This window comes from Schistocerca serialis, chromosome 7 (genome assembly GCF_023864345.2).
Source record: "Schistocerca serialis cubense isolate TAMUIC-IGC-003099 chromosome 7, iqSchSeri2.2, whole genome shotgun sequence".
Lineage (NCBI taxonomy): Eukaryota > Metazoa > Arthropoda > Insecta > Orthoptera > Acrididae > Schistocerca > Schistocerca serialis.
The window spans coordinates 290,108,097-290,123,205 of NC_064644.1; the positions used below are offsets into that span (position 1 = coordinate 290,108,097).

Sequence of the window (15,109 nt, forward strand, 5' to 3'; positions counted from 1 at the left end):
AAAAAAAAAAAAAAAAATATATATATATATATATATATATATATATATATATATATATATATATATACATTCGAAGATAACAGACTATATTTTATGAGCATTTCACAGGTTAACCTTCTGTCAGGCGCGGTGTTTGTCTGAGCGAGATTGGGCGCGGTGTATCAAATTGATCACACCGTTTATTCACTTGATCATTTATTAAATTCTGTTCACAAAACATATTATAAGTGCCAAATATATTTAAAGAAAGACAAAGATGACATACGAGTACATTCAGATTTCTTATCGTCAATGTTGGGCTTTAGTAACAAATGATAAAAACGTTGCTTTTTCATTTGCTTCTTTATTATATTTCACTAATAAAACACATTACAAATGACAATTATCTTTACAGAAAGGCTATTATGACACTGGAGCAGAACAATAATGATATTACAACTCAATCATTCATTTCATTGTCACTTTTTGACTGTGGTAACAAATGCGGAATTTTTCCGTATTCACAGCAAAAAGGTTCAATGTGTATCAAACAGATGGGCTTCTGACACATTTTTCAACAATATTTTGTCAGTCTTTTTTTTCTGTGCAGGTATTACACCTTTTCCTCTTGATCCCAGTCCCATGTTCTTCGTTTCCGCTTGTGTCTTCTGCTTCTTCTTCACACGTTGGCCTATATTGTTGTAGCCGCAGTTGACGATCTCTGTGAATTCCTGAGGTGTCCAAGCATCTACGAAACAAATGAGGTAGAACAAACACATGTGAGAGTTGTTTCAGGAATCCTTTTCTTCGGATAAAATTCTCGTTGTTGCCATAGTAAATTACTTGTGAATTGATTCCACTCATATTGATCATTGCAAAAAATGCCAACGGCACACATTTCTTGCTACATTGTATGAAGCGGTCAACTTATATGTAGTGTCGACTCCACCTTTGGTGCTATTGTAAAATGTTACAATGGATGGCTTCTGTTTATCTCCAGTGTCAGCATCTACTGAATTATCTTCATGCAAACTTGATGCCAAGATAACACACTTCCCCTTTTTAGGAAACCAGAGTACAGCCCTTCTTGAAGCCAAAAGTGAACTATGGACAGCCCTGCCTTTACTGGTAGCAAACTCCAGAGGAATCTCACGCTTGTTTTTCTTCATCGTCCCAACAAAAGAAAGATTTTTTCTTCTTAACTCATCTATCAAAGCAATAATACTAGTAAACCAATTGTCTGCTGTCACATTTCGACCTGACTGATAAATTGGTTCACATAGTCGCGGAACAACATCTGAAGGTTTATTGCTAACGTGGTACAATCCTTCTGGCTGCAGCCCAGCGTATATTTCCAGATTATAGAGATAAAATACTTGGGAATCCACAAGAGCATATATCTTAATTCCATATTTGCTTGGTTTGCTAGGTATGTATTGGCGAAAACTGCACCTTCCACAGAATCCTTCAAGTTTCTCACCTACTGTAACGTTTTCTTCGAGGGTGTAGGATTTCTGGCAATTCTGTACATACAGAGAAAATATTTCCCGAATCGCTGTTATCTTGTCCAATTTTCTCCTTTCGTTGCGAGTCACACGATTGTCAAATCTAAGGCACCGCATGAAGAATTTGAAACGTTTTATGTTCATAACGAGATGAAATTTTTCAATTCCATCCCCATCACTTCCCCACAGATCTTCTAAACTTTGTCTGTTTCTTTTGTTAACACCAGCCAAAAACAGAAGACCAATGAAAGCTTTTAATTCAATAATATCTATAGGTTTTACATCTCTCTCTTGCTGAAAAGAAGCTTTGATGCTCTCATTATACTGATTGGTATACAGAACTATAATTGACAAAATGTCATCATCTACGAGGCAATTCCAACATTCCAAAGGCGTTCTCAATGCTTTTGCCGCACCTATAGGACCAGGTAACTTTCGAATAATATTGTGGGCCCTGAAACGTACTCTCTGTGATGGTGGAACTTTATTCCATTTTGTCTCTTTGTCCCTTCCAGTATAATAATGCTGGCTTTCTTCAAGTACTTCCTCGTCATTTTCCTCTGTTTCTGAATCTTCCTGCAGAACTTCACTGGCGTCATCACAATCTGTGTCTACTTCATCTTCAAAATCCTCTTGAACTTCATCATTATCCTCTTTGAACAACATTTTTTGTATTTCTGCAACATGATTTGGGTCAAGCAGGTTGTACGTCTTACTGTAGCCTGCCATGATCAAATGTGTCACACCTAAAATGATAAAATTCCTATAAAATAACGCACTCAGGCGCAGTGTATCAATTTGATACCTGATACTCAAACATTCTTAACTGACGATTAAACGGTCCAAAAAGAAAATAAGTGCATTACACATTGTATATTAACATTGTACTCCTTACTAAGTAACGTTGATAACCAAAGAAATGAATTGTTGAAATGCAACATGAACGGGCGCAGTGTATCAAACTGATCAATCAGCACATATATCGACAACAGAGCAGTCGTATCGACACTGAAGCACACAACAATGACAAGCGTTCGGAAAAGGCTACCTACTAGCGAGTAGGCATCAGTGCTGCCACTCGTTGACAAATAATTTACAGTAAACTTTGAGGTGTATCAATTTGAACAGCCACGCCCGACGGAAGGTTAAAACAAAAATCGAAATTATATCTTTAAAGGTAAAGGACTTCAAGACATGAAGGTACAACAATATTTATGTATGTTTATTAACATTTTGTCAAATTAAAATTACATTACATGATTTGACTTCACGTGAAATTGTGAATGAACAACATAGCACTTCTTTGACATATTATGTCATTCCTTAAGAGTGGTGAAAAAAAGTTATTAATTTTTTTCATTGGAAGAAATGAGCACCTAGCTTCAGTTTAAAATTCATCTGTGAATGTTTCATCAAAACCTTACATCAAAACAATAAAAATAACAATTCTGCAAATCATGCTGCATTAACTCCCTCCATAATTATATGTACACATGTTTCTGAAAGTTTCCACATGTATGAATCACTGCGCACTTTGTTTTAGTTTAGTGACACTAGTGAATTCTGAAATTTCATCATTTTAAAAGAATTCTTCATGAGATTAACCTCACATCATGTCTAGCACTATCTTCAGTGCTTTTGTAGGATGCTCCGAACCAGACAAAGCCTAATGATGCTGAATTATGTAGGCCATATGAGGTTTTTCCCTTTATGATTATAACCAAGCTTCAAAATTGCAGTCTCTGGTTCACTGAGTGATGCATAAGCAGCAGATGTATCTGTCACATCTGTAGGAGCACTAATCTGTAAGAGATATAACACAAGATTGGTGATTTTAATTATAGTTTATATTTAAAAAAATCTGTATAGTGGTGCACTTTCAAAATTAGCAGTTTGCAGCAAAATGCATTTCTATCCACATGTTACTCTCGATTTAGAGAAGTAATTAAAATGGAAAGTGGTGGTTCTACAATGGTGGATAGTGTTAAGTCAGCGGAAGATGGATGGAGGTTCAAATGGCTCTGAGTACTATGGGACTTAACTTCTGAGGTCATCAGTCCCCTAGAACTTAGAACTACTTAAACCTAACTAACCTAAGGACATCACACACATCCACGCCCGAGGCAGGATTCGAACCCGCGACCGTAGCGGTCGCGCGATTCCAGACTGTAGCGACTAGAACCGCTCGGCCACTCCAGCCGGCTGGATGGATGTGCAGATGAATAAATGAAGCACCCATAGTCTAGTTTCAAACGGGCAAGGGATTGATATAAATGGAAGATGGTGGTTTGATCTAATCCCCAGGAAGTAGCGCATAGGACGCATAGGAGATCGAGGTACCGGGTACAACGTACGGCCAGGTAAGACGTGGGAGGACCAAGACAGTTATCTATCAACCAAGAGCCCCAGGAATTTTGCAGTTTCAGTGAACAGAAGAACAACAGGCCCAAGATGTAAAGGCAGTGGAAGAAAACCACTGCACTGTCAGAAATTCATGCAAACAGTTTTATCAGTGGAAAATCGAAAGCCATTGTCTGTGCTCCATGCGTAAAGATGTTTGAGATATCGCTGAAGATGCCACTCAAGGAGATAAGTCCATGAAGAACTGAATTAGATCGCAAAGTCGTTGACAAAAAGGATGCTGAAGATGCCTGGCAGGAGACAAGGCCGAACTCACACCTAACTTGAAAACTCTGTCTTTTAAAAATTCCTGAAAGACATGGAGCAAGTGGCCTCGGAAGCCACACGTGATTAGAGTACAGAGGTGTTGTAGGCTTTCTCCAAATCAAGGAACTCATCCAGTGTCTGATATTTCCACAGAAAATTGTTCATGACATGGGTTGACAAAGTGATGAGATGGTCAACTGCAGCTTGGCGTGCACAAAATGCATTTTGTGCAGTGGTTAGTAGATTGCAAGACTTGAGCCACCATGTCAGCTGGCCACGAATCATACATTCCCATCACCCTGAAAACACAAACAGTGAGGGAAATGAGGCAGTAGCTAAAAGGAATGTGTTTCTCCTTACCAGGCTTAGATATAAGTATGACAGTGGCTATGCACCAGCATCTGGGAAACGTGGCATCTGCCTAAACGTGATTTTACATACAAAGGAGAAAGTGCCTATCCGCAAGAGAGAGGTGCTGCAATATCTGAATTTGAACATCATCCAGCCCTGGCGCAGAAGACTGGGATGAAGCGAGAGCACAGTTAGGTTCCCTCATAGTTAAGTTATCCACAATTCTGAGACGAAAAGGATACCATTCAAGGTTCCTCCACTCATTGCTGAGGGAGGAAGGTGGCGTAATAGTGGGTAGAGCTCTAAATCTCTGCAAAATAGCAGCCCGAAGTGTTGGAAATAGCAATAAGGCCCACAATGACATGATCTACTATTGTCAGGTCAGAAACTGGGGAATGAACCTTGGTGCCAGGGAGTTGAGAGAGGTTGCTCATACGATGAAAGGGGGAGTGAAACTGTTAAAAGAACTAGCAAAGGAAGTCCAGCTAGCGTTTTTGCTACCCCGAAGAATGCGGCGACACTGCACATGCAACAGCTTATAACGAATACAGTTTGCCATCATAGGATGATGGTTAAAAATGCGAAGAGCACGTCTCCGTGTGTGAATTGCATCGCAGCATGCCTCAGTCCACCAGGGAACCGGGACATGGCGCAGTATAGAAGTAGTGTGAGGTATGGTACATTCTGCGGTAGTAAGACAACGTATGTAAGGTACTCTACCTGGTCATCACAACCGTGGAAATGGTGTTCAGCAAAGGTTGCCGGGGAGAGTAAAGCCTCAGTCAGTTGTCCTTAGAAAGGTGCCAATTGGGTTTACATGTAAAAGGGGTAAGAGTCAGCAAATGGATAGTGCATGGGAAATAGTTGGTCAAGCATTTGTTGGAGTGAATGGACTAGTCAAGAAGACAGGCAAGCTGGGCAGTGCAAAACAAGGGGTCCAAATGACAATAGATGTGCGTGGAGTCTAATAGTAATTTGGGTGCTCCAGTGTTACGACTGATCAGGTTGCATTAACCAAGCAGGTCGGCGAAGAAGGAACCTCTTGAATAGGCTCTCGAAGAGCCACAAATGGGATAGTGGGCATTAAAATCACCCAGCAGCAAAAAGGGGTGAGGGAGCTGACTAATAATCTGGAGATAGTCTGAAATGTGGACTGCAACAGCTTGCTGCTGGGTATTCACTGAGATGGTTTGGTTATGGGTGTCATCCCGAATGCGCAGAATGACTCCCCCACGAGTTGGAGCATACCAAAAGGAAACACATGAGGTTGAAGTGATTTTGAGGACACAATTTCGTTTCTTGGAGGCAGAAAACAATCAGACACTGTGATTCCAAGAGCAGCCGTATTTCTTCTTTATTGGATCTAATACCACAAATGTTCCACTGGAGAAGAACATAAAGGGGAATGTGGAGGAGGGAACAAATGAAGGGCAGTCACCTCAGCTGCTGCCGAGTGCCAGCCTTCGAAGAGTCAATGCTACAGGGCGCAGATGCTGAAGGATCCTGTTCCATGAAACCTATGGAGGTGTCAACATTTTCCTTGGGTCTGCCTGAGGACTCTAGGGCAGAAAAAAGGTTGGCAGTGTGCACTGGTAAAAATGGAGGTCGGCTTGGTGAGGGTATCACATGGCGACAGTGTTGAAGAGGATTTCTGAGTCAGGGAAGGAGAAGACCATTTTCTGAGAGCCTTCATAGTTGGCAGATGAAGACACAGATGCTTGTTGGCCGCATGGTATGAGGCAGCAAGGTCGCCATTACAACTGATAAAGAGGGGTGGGGGGTTGGGGGTGGGGGTGGCAGTGGTGGGCAATTGCTCTCATGAGCATCTCTACCACAAATAAAACATTTGGCTAGGTTTGGAATGTATGGTCAGGTTGTGATGATCTTAATCTTCGATGGAAGCCCTAATTGATCAAATGTGAGAAAAAGGATGTGTGTAGGCACTACGTTTGCACTCACCTTTTTCGTTACCCAGTGGACTGCAGTGACACCCTGATTAGAGATAATGTTTGATTCCCCCTTGGCCAGACCATCAAGCAGCCGAGTGTAAATAACACCATGTGAAGAATTCAGAATACGACGTGCCTTGACACGAACAGGATATTTGTGGAAGAGCGAAGCTGCAAGCAATTGTTGGGCTTGAATATCACAAATGGTCTCTAGAAGCAAAGTCTCATTTCATAAGTGAGTGCAGGACTTCACAGGACCTGCAATTGCATCAACACTTTTCTGAATAATAATTGGATTAACTGTAGCACAAGACTGAATTTCTTCAGTACATGACACCATGAGAAACTAAGATGCAGCTTACAGAGTCACTGAATCTTTAGCCTCATTCCATTTACGTTTGTTAGATGTAGACTGAGAGGAAGATAATTTGCCCATTGCGAAAAAATCCCCCATGATTGCCAGCATGTCTGATGGCATGCTCCTTCTGACTGGGGGCTCCCTCAGAGATGAACTCACCTGTCTTAGGTGACTGTTCACACCTCAGGTCACACCTCCTGAACTCCAGATAGAGGGAGCAATTGTCCACTGCGAAGGTAGCAGCTCAGGCAATCATACTTCCCCAGGCCTGGCCTGTAACAGGGGGTATGAACCCTACCTTTCGACCCTGGGCTGGGAATTGTGTGTTACCCCGTCAACTGTCACACAAAACTTCAGAATGCATTCCTGAAAATACCCAAGATATTTCCCCAAGGACTGGGAAAAAGAATAGCAGAACACTAAACATACAGCACGGAAAGGGAAGAGGTGCTGAAAAGGCTGGGGACCTATGGTAGCCAGGCACAAACTCACCAATGAGTGTTGAGCTAATTGCTTCATTTCAGGCAACAAAAATCAGAAAATACAGTCACTTCCATCTGGAAAATATCTGATAATTTTGATAAATATACAAAGGGAGCAGGGGTGGACACAAGAAAGTTTTTCTTGAACGCCTGGACTGTATAATGACTTGACTCAAGCGACTTGACTCAAGCTTCATCAGAGCTCCATCAGGATTTACAAAATCAAGTTAAGAGAGACAAGAGTTCTCCATAACAAAGAATTACTGACAATTTGTCAAGTAATCTACACAATTATCAATGTTCACAAATGATGGTCATTTCAGGCATTGATAACTGTTGCTTCCCTCCCCTTTCCAAACCAGCAACTTAAGCTTATTAGCTTATTCACTATTTAACTGCTTCTCATTCTCATATAGTTAAGCTGTACACCAAACACCAATATTTGTTTTTATCACACTACATTTTATAACAACAAAAACAATCAATTATAGATAAAATTATTTAATTGGATGGATAAAAAATCTACTCACCAAGTGGTGGCAGAACACTCACATAAAAAAACTGTTGTGATTGGCAATCTTTCGGAAACAGTGGCTCCTTCTTCAGGCAAATGGGTTGGAGGGGAAGGAAGAGGGGCGAAGAAAAAGGACTAGAGAGATCTGGGAAAAAGTGGTAGATTTTGGGGTAACAGAGGTAGGAGGGAGGGAGGGAGGAGAGAGAGAGAGAGAGAGAGAGAGAGAGAGAGAGAGAGAGAGAGAGAGAGAGAGGCATATGGGAAAGACAATGAAAGATGCAGAAAACTAAGACAGAGAGAAGCAAAGAGTAGCTACAACGAAGAAATTCTGAGACGGAAGAAATTAATGTAAATTAAAGCCAGGTGGGTGGCAAGAACCAAGGACATGTTGTAGTGCTAGTTCCCACCTGTGGATTTCTGAGAAACTGGTGACTGGTGTAAGAATCCAGATGGCGTGCGTGGTGAAATAGGCGCCGGGATCACGAATGTCAAGTTGTAGAGTATGCTCTGCAACAGGACATTGCAAGTTGTCGGTATACACCATCTGCCTATGCCTATTCATCATTACTGATAATTTGGTGGTAGTTGTGCTGATGTAGAAGGCCGAACAGTGTTCACATAACAGCTGGTATATGACTTTTCGGTTCGCAGGTGACTCTCACTTTGATAGTATATGTTTTACCAGTTACATGGCTGTACAATTTGTACAGAAACCAGATGGCAGTTATAAGAGTCGAGGGACATGAAAGGGAAGCAGTGGTTGGGAAGGGAGTAAGACAGGGTTGTAGCCTCTCCCCGATGTTGTTCAATCTGTATATTGAGCAAGCAGTAAAGGAAACAAAAGAAAAATTCGGGGTAGGTATTAAAATTCATGGAGAAGAAATAAAAACTTTGAGGTTCGCCGATGACATTGTAATTCTGTCAGAGACAGCAAAGGACTTGGAAGAGCAGTTGAATGGAATGGACAGTGTCTTGAAAGGAGGATATAAGATGAACATCAACAAAAGCAAAACAAGGATAATGGAATGTAGTCTAATTAAGTCGGGTGATGCTGAGGGAATTAGATTAGGAAATGAGGCACTTAAAGTAGTAAAGGAGTTTTGCTATTTGGGGAGCAAAATAACTGATGATGGTCGAAGTAGAGAGGATATAAAATGTAGACTGGCAATGGCAAGGAAAGCGTTTCTGAAGAAGAGAAATTTGTTAACATCCAGTATTGATTTAAGTGTCAGGAAGTCATTTCTGAAAGTATTCGTATGGAGTGTAGCCATGTATGGAAGTGAAACATGGACGATAAATAGTTTGGACAAGAAGAGAATAGAAGCTTTCGAAATGTGGTGCTACAGAAGAATGCTGAAGATTAGATGGGTAGATCACATAACTAATGAGGAAGTATTGAATAGGATTGGGGAGAAGAGAAGTTTGTGGCACAACTTGACCAGAAGAAGGGATCGGTTGGTAGGACATGTTCTGAGGCATCAAGGGATCACCAATTTAGTATTGGAGGGCAGCGTGGAGGGTAAAAATCGTAGAGGGAGACCAAGAGATGAATACACTAAGCAGATTCAGAAGGATGTAGGTTGCAGTAGGTGCTGGGAGATGAAAAAGCTTGCACAGGATAGAGTAGCATGGAGAGCTGCTTCAAACCAGTCTCAGGACTGAAGACCACAACAACAACAATGGCTGTCATAGGTGGTGGTAGGAGGGTGCATAGGACAAGTCTTGCAGCAGGGATGGCCACAGGGTAGGGAGCCATAAGGTACGGAGATAGGTGCAGGAGGAGCACAGGGTCTGACAAAAATATTGCGGAGATTGCGAGAGTGACGGAAAGCTATTCTAGGTGTGGTGGGCAAAATTTCAGACAGAATGGATCTCATTTCAGGACACAATATTAGGAAGTAATGGCCCTGTTGAAGTAGCTGATTATCACATTCCAGACCAGGATAATACTGAATCACCAGTGGTGTGCATCAAAGTCGTTTTTTGGAGGGATCAGCAGTACCAGGATTGGATGTGATGGCCCTAGAAATATGCTTTTTCACTAGACTGGTGGGGTAATTACATGCAGTGAAGGCTGAGGTGAGAATGGTGGTGTACTGCTGTTAAGAGTCTGCATCCGAACAAATATATTTGCTTCGGATGCCAAGGCTGTAAGGGAGGGAATATCTGACATAGAAAGGATGGCAGTTGTCAGAATGTACAGTTGTTTGTTGGTAGGTTTAATGTGGATGGAAGTGTGTAGCTGGCCTTCGGTAAGGATGGAATCAACTTCAACGAAAGTTGCATTGGATTCAGAATAGGACCATGTGAAAATTAATTGGGAGAAAGTATTCAGAGATTCCAGGAATTTTAGCAGGTCAGTCTCACCACAAATCCATATGGTACAGATGTCATCTATGTATTGAAATAAAACCAACAGCTGAAGATTTATGGACCCAGGGAAGCTCCCTCCAAGTGATTCCTGAAAAGGTTGGCATAGGAAGGAGCCATCTTGGTTCCCATGGCCGTACCCCTGATCTGTCGGTATGTCTGCCACTCAAAGGTGAAGTAGTAGTTGTTAACAACAAAATTGATTAAGGCAAGTAGGAAGCATGTCATAGGTTTGGAATCAGTTGGCCGCTGACTGAGGAAATGTTCAGCAGCAGACCAACAATGTACGTGGAGGATGATGGTATAGGGGAAGTGGCATCAATGGTGACAAGCAAGGTGTGTGGTGGGAGTGGGACAGGCACGGATTTCAGAAGATCTAGGAAATGGTTGGCATTTTTTATGTAAGAGGGGAGTCTTTGTACTTTGGGTTGCAGGTGTTGATCAACTAAGGCAGATATATGCTCAGTGGGCGCTTTGAAGCCAGTAACTATAGGATGGCCAGGATGATTGGGTTTGTGGATCTTAGGAAGAAGGTAGAAGTTGGGGGTGCGTGGTTTGGATGGGGTGAGACGTTCTATGGATTGAGGTGTTAGTCCTTGTGAGGGGTGTGATGTTTTAAGCAGGGACTGCAGGTCAGTTTGAATCAAAGGGATGGGACCTGATGGCAGACGTTGTATGTAGAGGTGTCATTTAGCTGGTGTAGACCTTCACTAACATACTCCTTTCAGTCAAGTACTAGAGTGGTAGAGCCTTTGTCTGCTGGAAGGATAATGATGGAGTCATCAGCTTTTAGAGAATGTAGAGCATGTCAGATGACAGGTTATGGTCATGTTGTAGGCACCTGGGGAGGAGTTGTGAAGCAGTGCTGGATATGAAGAATTCTTGAAAGGTTTGTAAGGGATGATCTTGAAATAGTGGTGGTGGATAATGCAGGTTTAGGGCTGAAAGTGAGACCTTTAAATAATATAGATTATTCAGGAGGGGTGAGTGTTTTAGATGTTACAACTCTGCAATATTCTTGTCAGACCCTATGCTCCTTCTGCACCCATCTCCCTACCCTATGGCTCCTACCCCTGTGATCATCCCCGCTGCAAGACCTGGCCTATCCACCCTCCTTCCACTACCTATAACAGCCCTGTAACTGCCGAAACATATACTATCAAAGATAAAGAGCCACCTGCAAAACAACATGTCATATACCAGCTATTATGTAAATACTGGCCGGCCTTCTACATCAGCACGACTACCTCCAAATTATCAATTAGGATGAATGGGCATAGGCAGAGGGAGTATAATGGCAACCCCCAATATACTGTTGCAGAGCAAGCTCTACAACGTTTCATTCATGACCTTGGCATCTATTTCATCACATGGGCCATCTGGATTCTTCCCCCAGACACCAGTTTCTCAGAACTCTGCAGGTGGGAACTAGCACTAAAACATGTCCTAGGTTCTTGCCATAAACCATGGCTTAATTTACGTTAATTTCTCCCGTCTCAGAATTTCTCCATTATAACTACTCTTTGCTTCACTCAATTTTAGTTTTCTACATCTTTCATTGTCTTTTCTACCTATTTTTTTTTCACCACCACCTCCACCTGTTACGTACAATGCACTTACCACCTGTTACGTACAATGCACTTAGCTTTTCACTCTCATTAACTCATGCATGATGTTTAAGCAGTAATCTCTGTCTGCATGTTATGCTGTCTTCCACCTTTAAGCTCTCAGGTTTTCAAATCTCATCCGATGCAATCGCAATCAACCAGTCTTTCCTTCTCATCCCGTAGAGTAAATATCCCGTGAACCGGGGTTCTGGGTGACTTTCTCGAAATCTACCTATTTTCCTAGACCTCTCCAGTCCTTTTCCTTCATCCCTCTTGTTTCCCTTCAACCCTTCTGTCTGAATAGGGAGCCACTGGCTCTGAAAGCTTGCCAATTACAACCATCTTTTATGTGTATGTTACGCCACCAATTGGTGAGTAGATTTTTTTATCTATCCAATTAAATGCTTTTTAATTTGAACTTCTTGTACACTAACTGCAAGTATACACAGCAGCATGGAAAATAAGCAAATAATATGACATTGAGCATTGAAAGTTGTAAAGGTGATAAAGGTAACACTGCAGTAGTCATATATTAAGGTGATTATATCAGCAAAATCATAGAATTCTTTCTCCAAAATAACATAATTAAATAATTAAAATAAGACTGACATCAGATTTAAATATCAACTTCAACTAATGAAATAATTAGGAAATACCTTTTATCAGATGATAATGTCCAACATAACTTCGTCATGAACCCCTTTCCACCTAAACTAAGATCTCGGCCAAAAATTCATGAACCTTATTGCCCAATATGACTCATTATTAATTCAACGAAAAGCTCTCCATATTACATCTCAAAGAAGCTTAAATATATCCTCAGTAACTTTTACACACTTGAAAACAATTCTTCCATCAGAAATTCCCAAGAATTTATGACATCACTGATGTGCACATACCAGACAATGCGACATTTGCGTATCTGGATGTTGTGAAGCCGTACACCTATATGAGGTCTGTTCAAAAAATTCTGAACTTCATCCATAAAATTTTTCTAAGCTTACCTTTTACTTATTGTGTATGGTTTCCTTCAAAATACTTTCCTCCACAATTGATACAACACTCCCAACACCGTTTCCACTTCCAGAACCTGTCTTGGTATGCCTCTTGCTGGATTGGTGAAGTGCCATCTGCAAATTTTCTTTTATCTTGTCTACCATTGCATATCTTCATCCTTTCAACTGGGTTTTAATCTATGAAAATAAAAAAAAGTCCGTAGGGGCCAGATCTGGAGATTACAGAGGATGAGACAGCACAGTAATTTTGTTTTTTGTGCAATAGTCACACCAACAGGCATGAAGGTACGGATGCATTATCATTATGCAAGAGCCACGAATTGCCTTATCATATTTCAGGACATTTCCTTCTCACATTTTCTCACTGGCGTTTCAACATGTCCCAATAGTACCATCGATTAATAGTTTGTCCCTATGGCACAAATTCATACTGAACTAATCCTTCCGAGTCAAGAAAACTACCAGCTCGGCTTTGACATTTGATTTGACCTGACCTGACTAGCTTTCCTTGGTCTTGGAGAACGTTTCTCGACTCACTGTGAAGACTGAACTTTGGTCTCAACATCATACCCGTACACCAATGTCTATACACCAGTTAAGATTCTCTTAAGGAACATCTCATGCTCATTTGTGTAATCCAAAAGCTCTTTACAGATTGCAAGGCAAAAGTCTTTCTGGTCTTGACTCATGAGCTGTGGGATGAATTTGGTGGCAACATGATGCATTCCAAGATGCTATGTTAGGACTTCACGACATGATCCAACTAAAATGTTACATTCTTCTGCTATCTCTCGGAGAGTCGGCCTTTGATTGGCAGGCACAATTTCGTTGACATTGACATGAGCATCATTGGTATACGTGGAAGGGCATCCTGAACGAGGTTCATCTACAACTTCCATCCGGGCATTTTTAAACGATGAGAACCATTTGTAATACTCAGCACAGCTTAAGCACTCAGCACAGTAGGCTTCCTGCATCATTTGGTTTGTCTCGGTAAAGGTTTTCTTAAGTTACACACAAAATTTAATGCAGACGGATTGCTCTTCTAATCCTGCTATCTCAAAATTCGCAAACTGTGCAACACAATGCTCTACTCAATACAGGACTGAACAATAGCTAACAGACATACAATGATGAAACTTCTGGCAGTTACACATTATACACAGGAGTGTGCAGCGCTGCCAACCGCATTTAATTTCAACACACCATTGGTGCAAAATTACGAATGTTCCAGAATTTTTTGAACAGACCTTCGTATATCTGTCCATGATACTACTTAAATATTAAGTGCAATTTACTAAAGAAACAAACTTAACAAGGCAGAGATAAATGAACTCACAGACATTAGAATTAATTCTCGCACATAACTACTAATTCAACAAGAAAATCTACAGGCAGCCAGATGATCTACCAATAGAAAACAGTCTTGCAGGGCTTTTAGCTGTTATTTACATAAACCACATGAAAAATAAGTTTTTCCGTGCCAATGCCCATTTAAAAGATAAACTAATTTATTGCAAAAGTTACAGATATGATATAATCACCCTCTTCAATGGAACAGTGGATGAAATAGACTAGTTTGCAAATGCAATAAGGAACATGAACCACAATATTAAATTCACTATCGAGTAGCAGACATGAGAGCATCAGTTTTCTTGTTCTTAAAATAAAAACTTGAATCAAAAGCATGGTTTTAAAATTAACACAAAACCTACCACGACAGATATAATTATAAATAATTCTTACTGCCACAGTACAAAGCACAAAATGGCATGTCTCAGATCCATAACTGTATCATGGGTTTACCTGTCTCCTTCTAAACCACTAGTGGTTTACAATCAAACTTTGTACACACACCACTTATTGTTTGGAAAGAAGTACTGTAGGGGTAAGAATCATCGCCACTGACATGGAGATAGGGGTGCAAATTGGGTGACATAAGAGATGGGCAGAGGAGGGGGAAAGGAGATGGACAGAGAGAGGAGGAGAAGGAGGTGGAAGACAAAGAGAGGTGGGAACAGAAGATGGACAAAGAGAGGGGACAGGAGAAGTAGATGGATATACAGAGGGGAGAGGCGGAGATGGACAGAAAGTGGAAGAGATGGCAACAGGTGGACAGAGGGGAGAGGGAGAGGGAGAGGGGGGGGAGGGAGAGAGAGAGAGAGAGAGAGAGAGAGAGAGAGAGAGAGAGAGAGAGATGGCGACAGGTGGACAGAGAAAGCAGAGAGGTGGCAACAGGTGGAACGGCAGAGGAGAGAAGGCAGTGGCAGGCAGAGAGGGTGTGCAGCAACTGTGAGCAGAGAGGGGGATG

At 41.4% G+C, this 15,109-nt stretch overlaps 1 protein-coding gene across 3 annotated transcripts in view; it reads right to left on the minus strand.

The window, feature by feature from the left end:
* Positions 1–410: 410 nt before the first annotated feature.
* LOC126412622 (uncharacterized) overlaps positions 411–15,109 on the minus strand; it is a 160,383-nt gene continuing 145,684 nt past the window's right edge. Inside the window, exons 10-11 of one of the 3 annotated variants that reach the window (XR_007575324.1) lie at positions 12,787–12,975; positions 3,159–3,287 (exon numbers count right to left, since the gene is read on the minus strand). Coding sequence is in view for 2 of the 3 variants with exons in the window: in XM_050082294.1 (XP_049938251.1) it covers positions 3,165–3,287 (123 nt within the window). In the remaining variant the exon portion in view is untranslated. Of the gene's footprint in view, positions 728–2,794; positions 3,288–12,786; positions 12,976–15,109 lie in introns of those variants that run through there. The other 2 variants (XM_050082295.1, XM_050082294.1) reach the window with 2 other exon arrangements.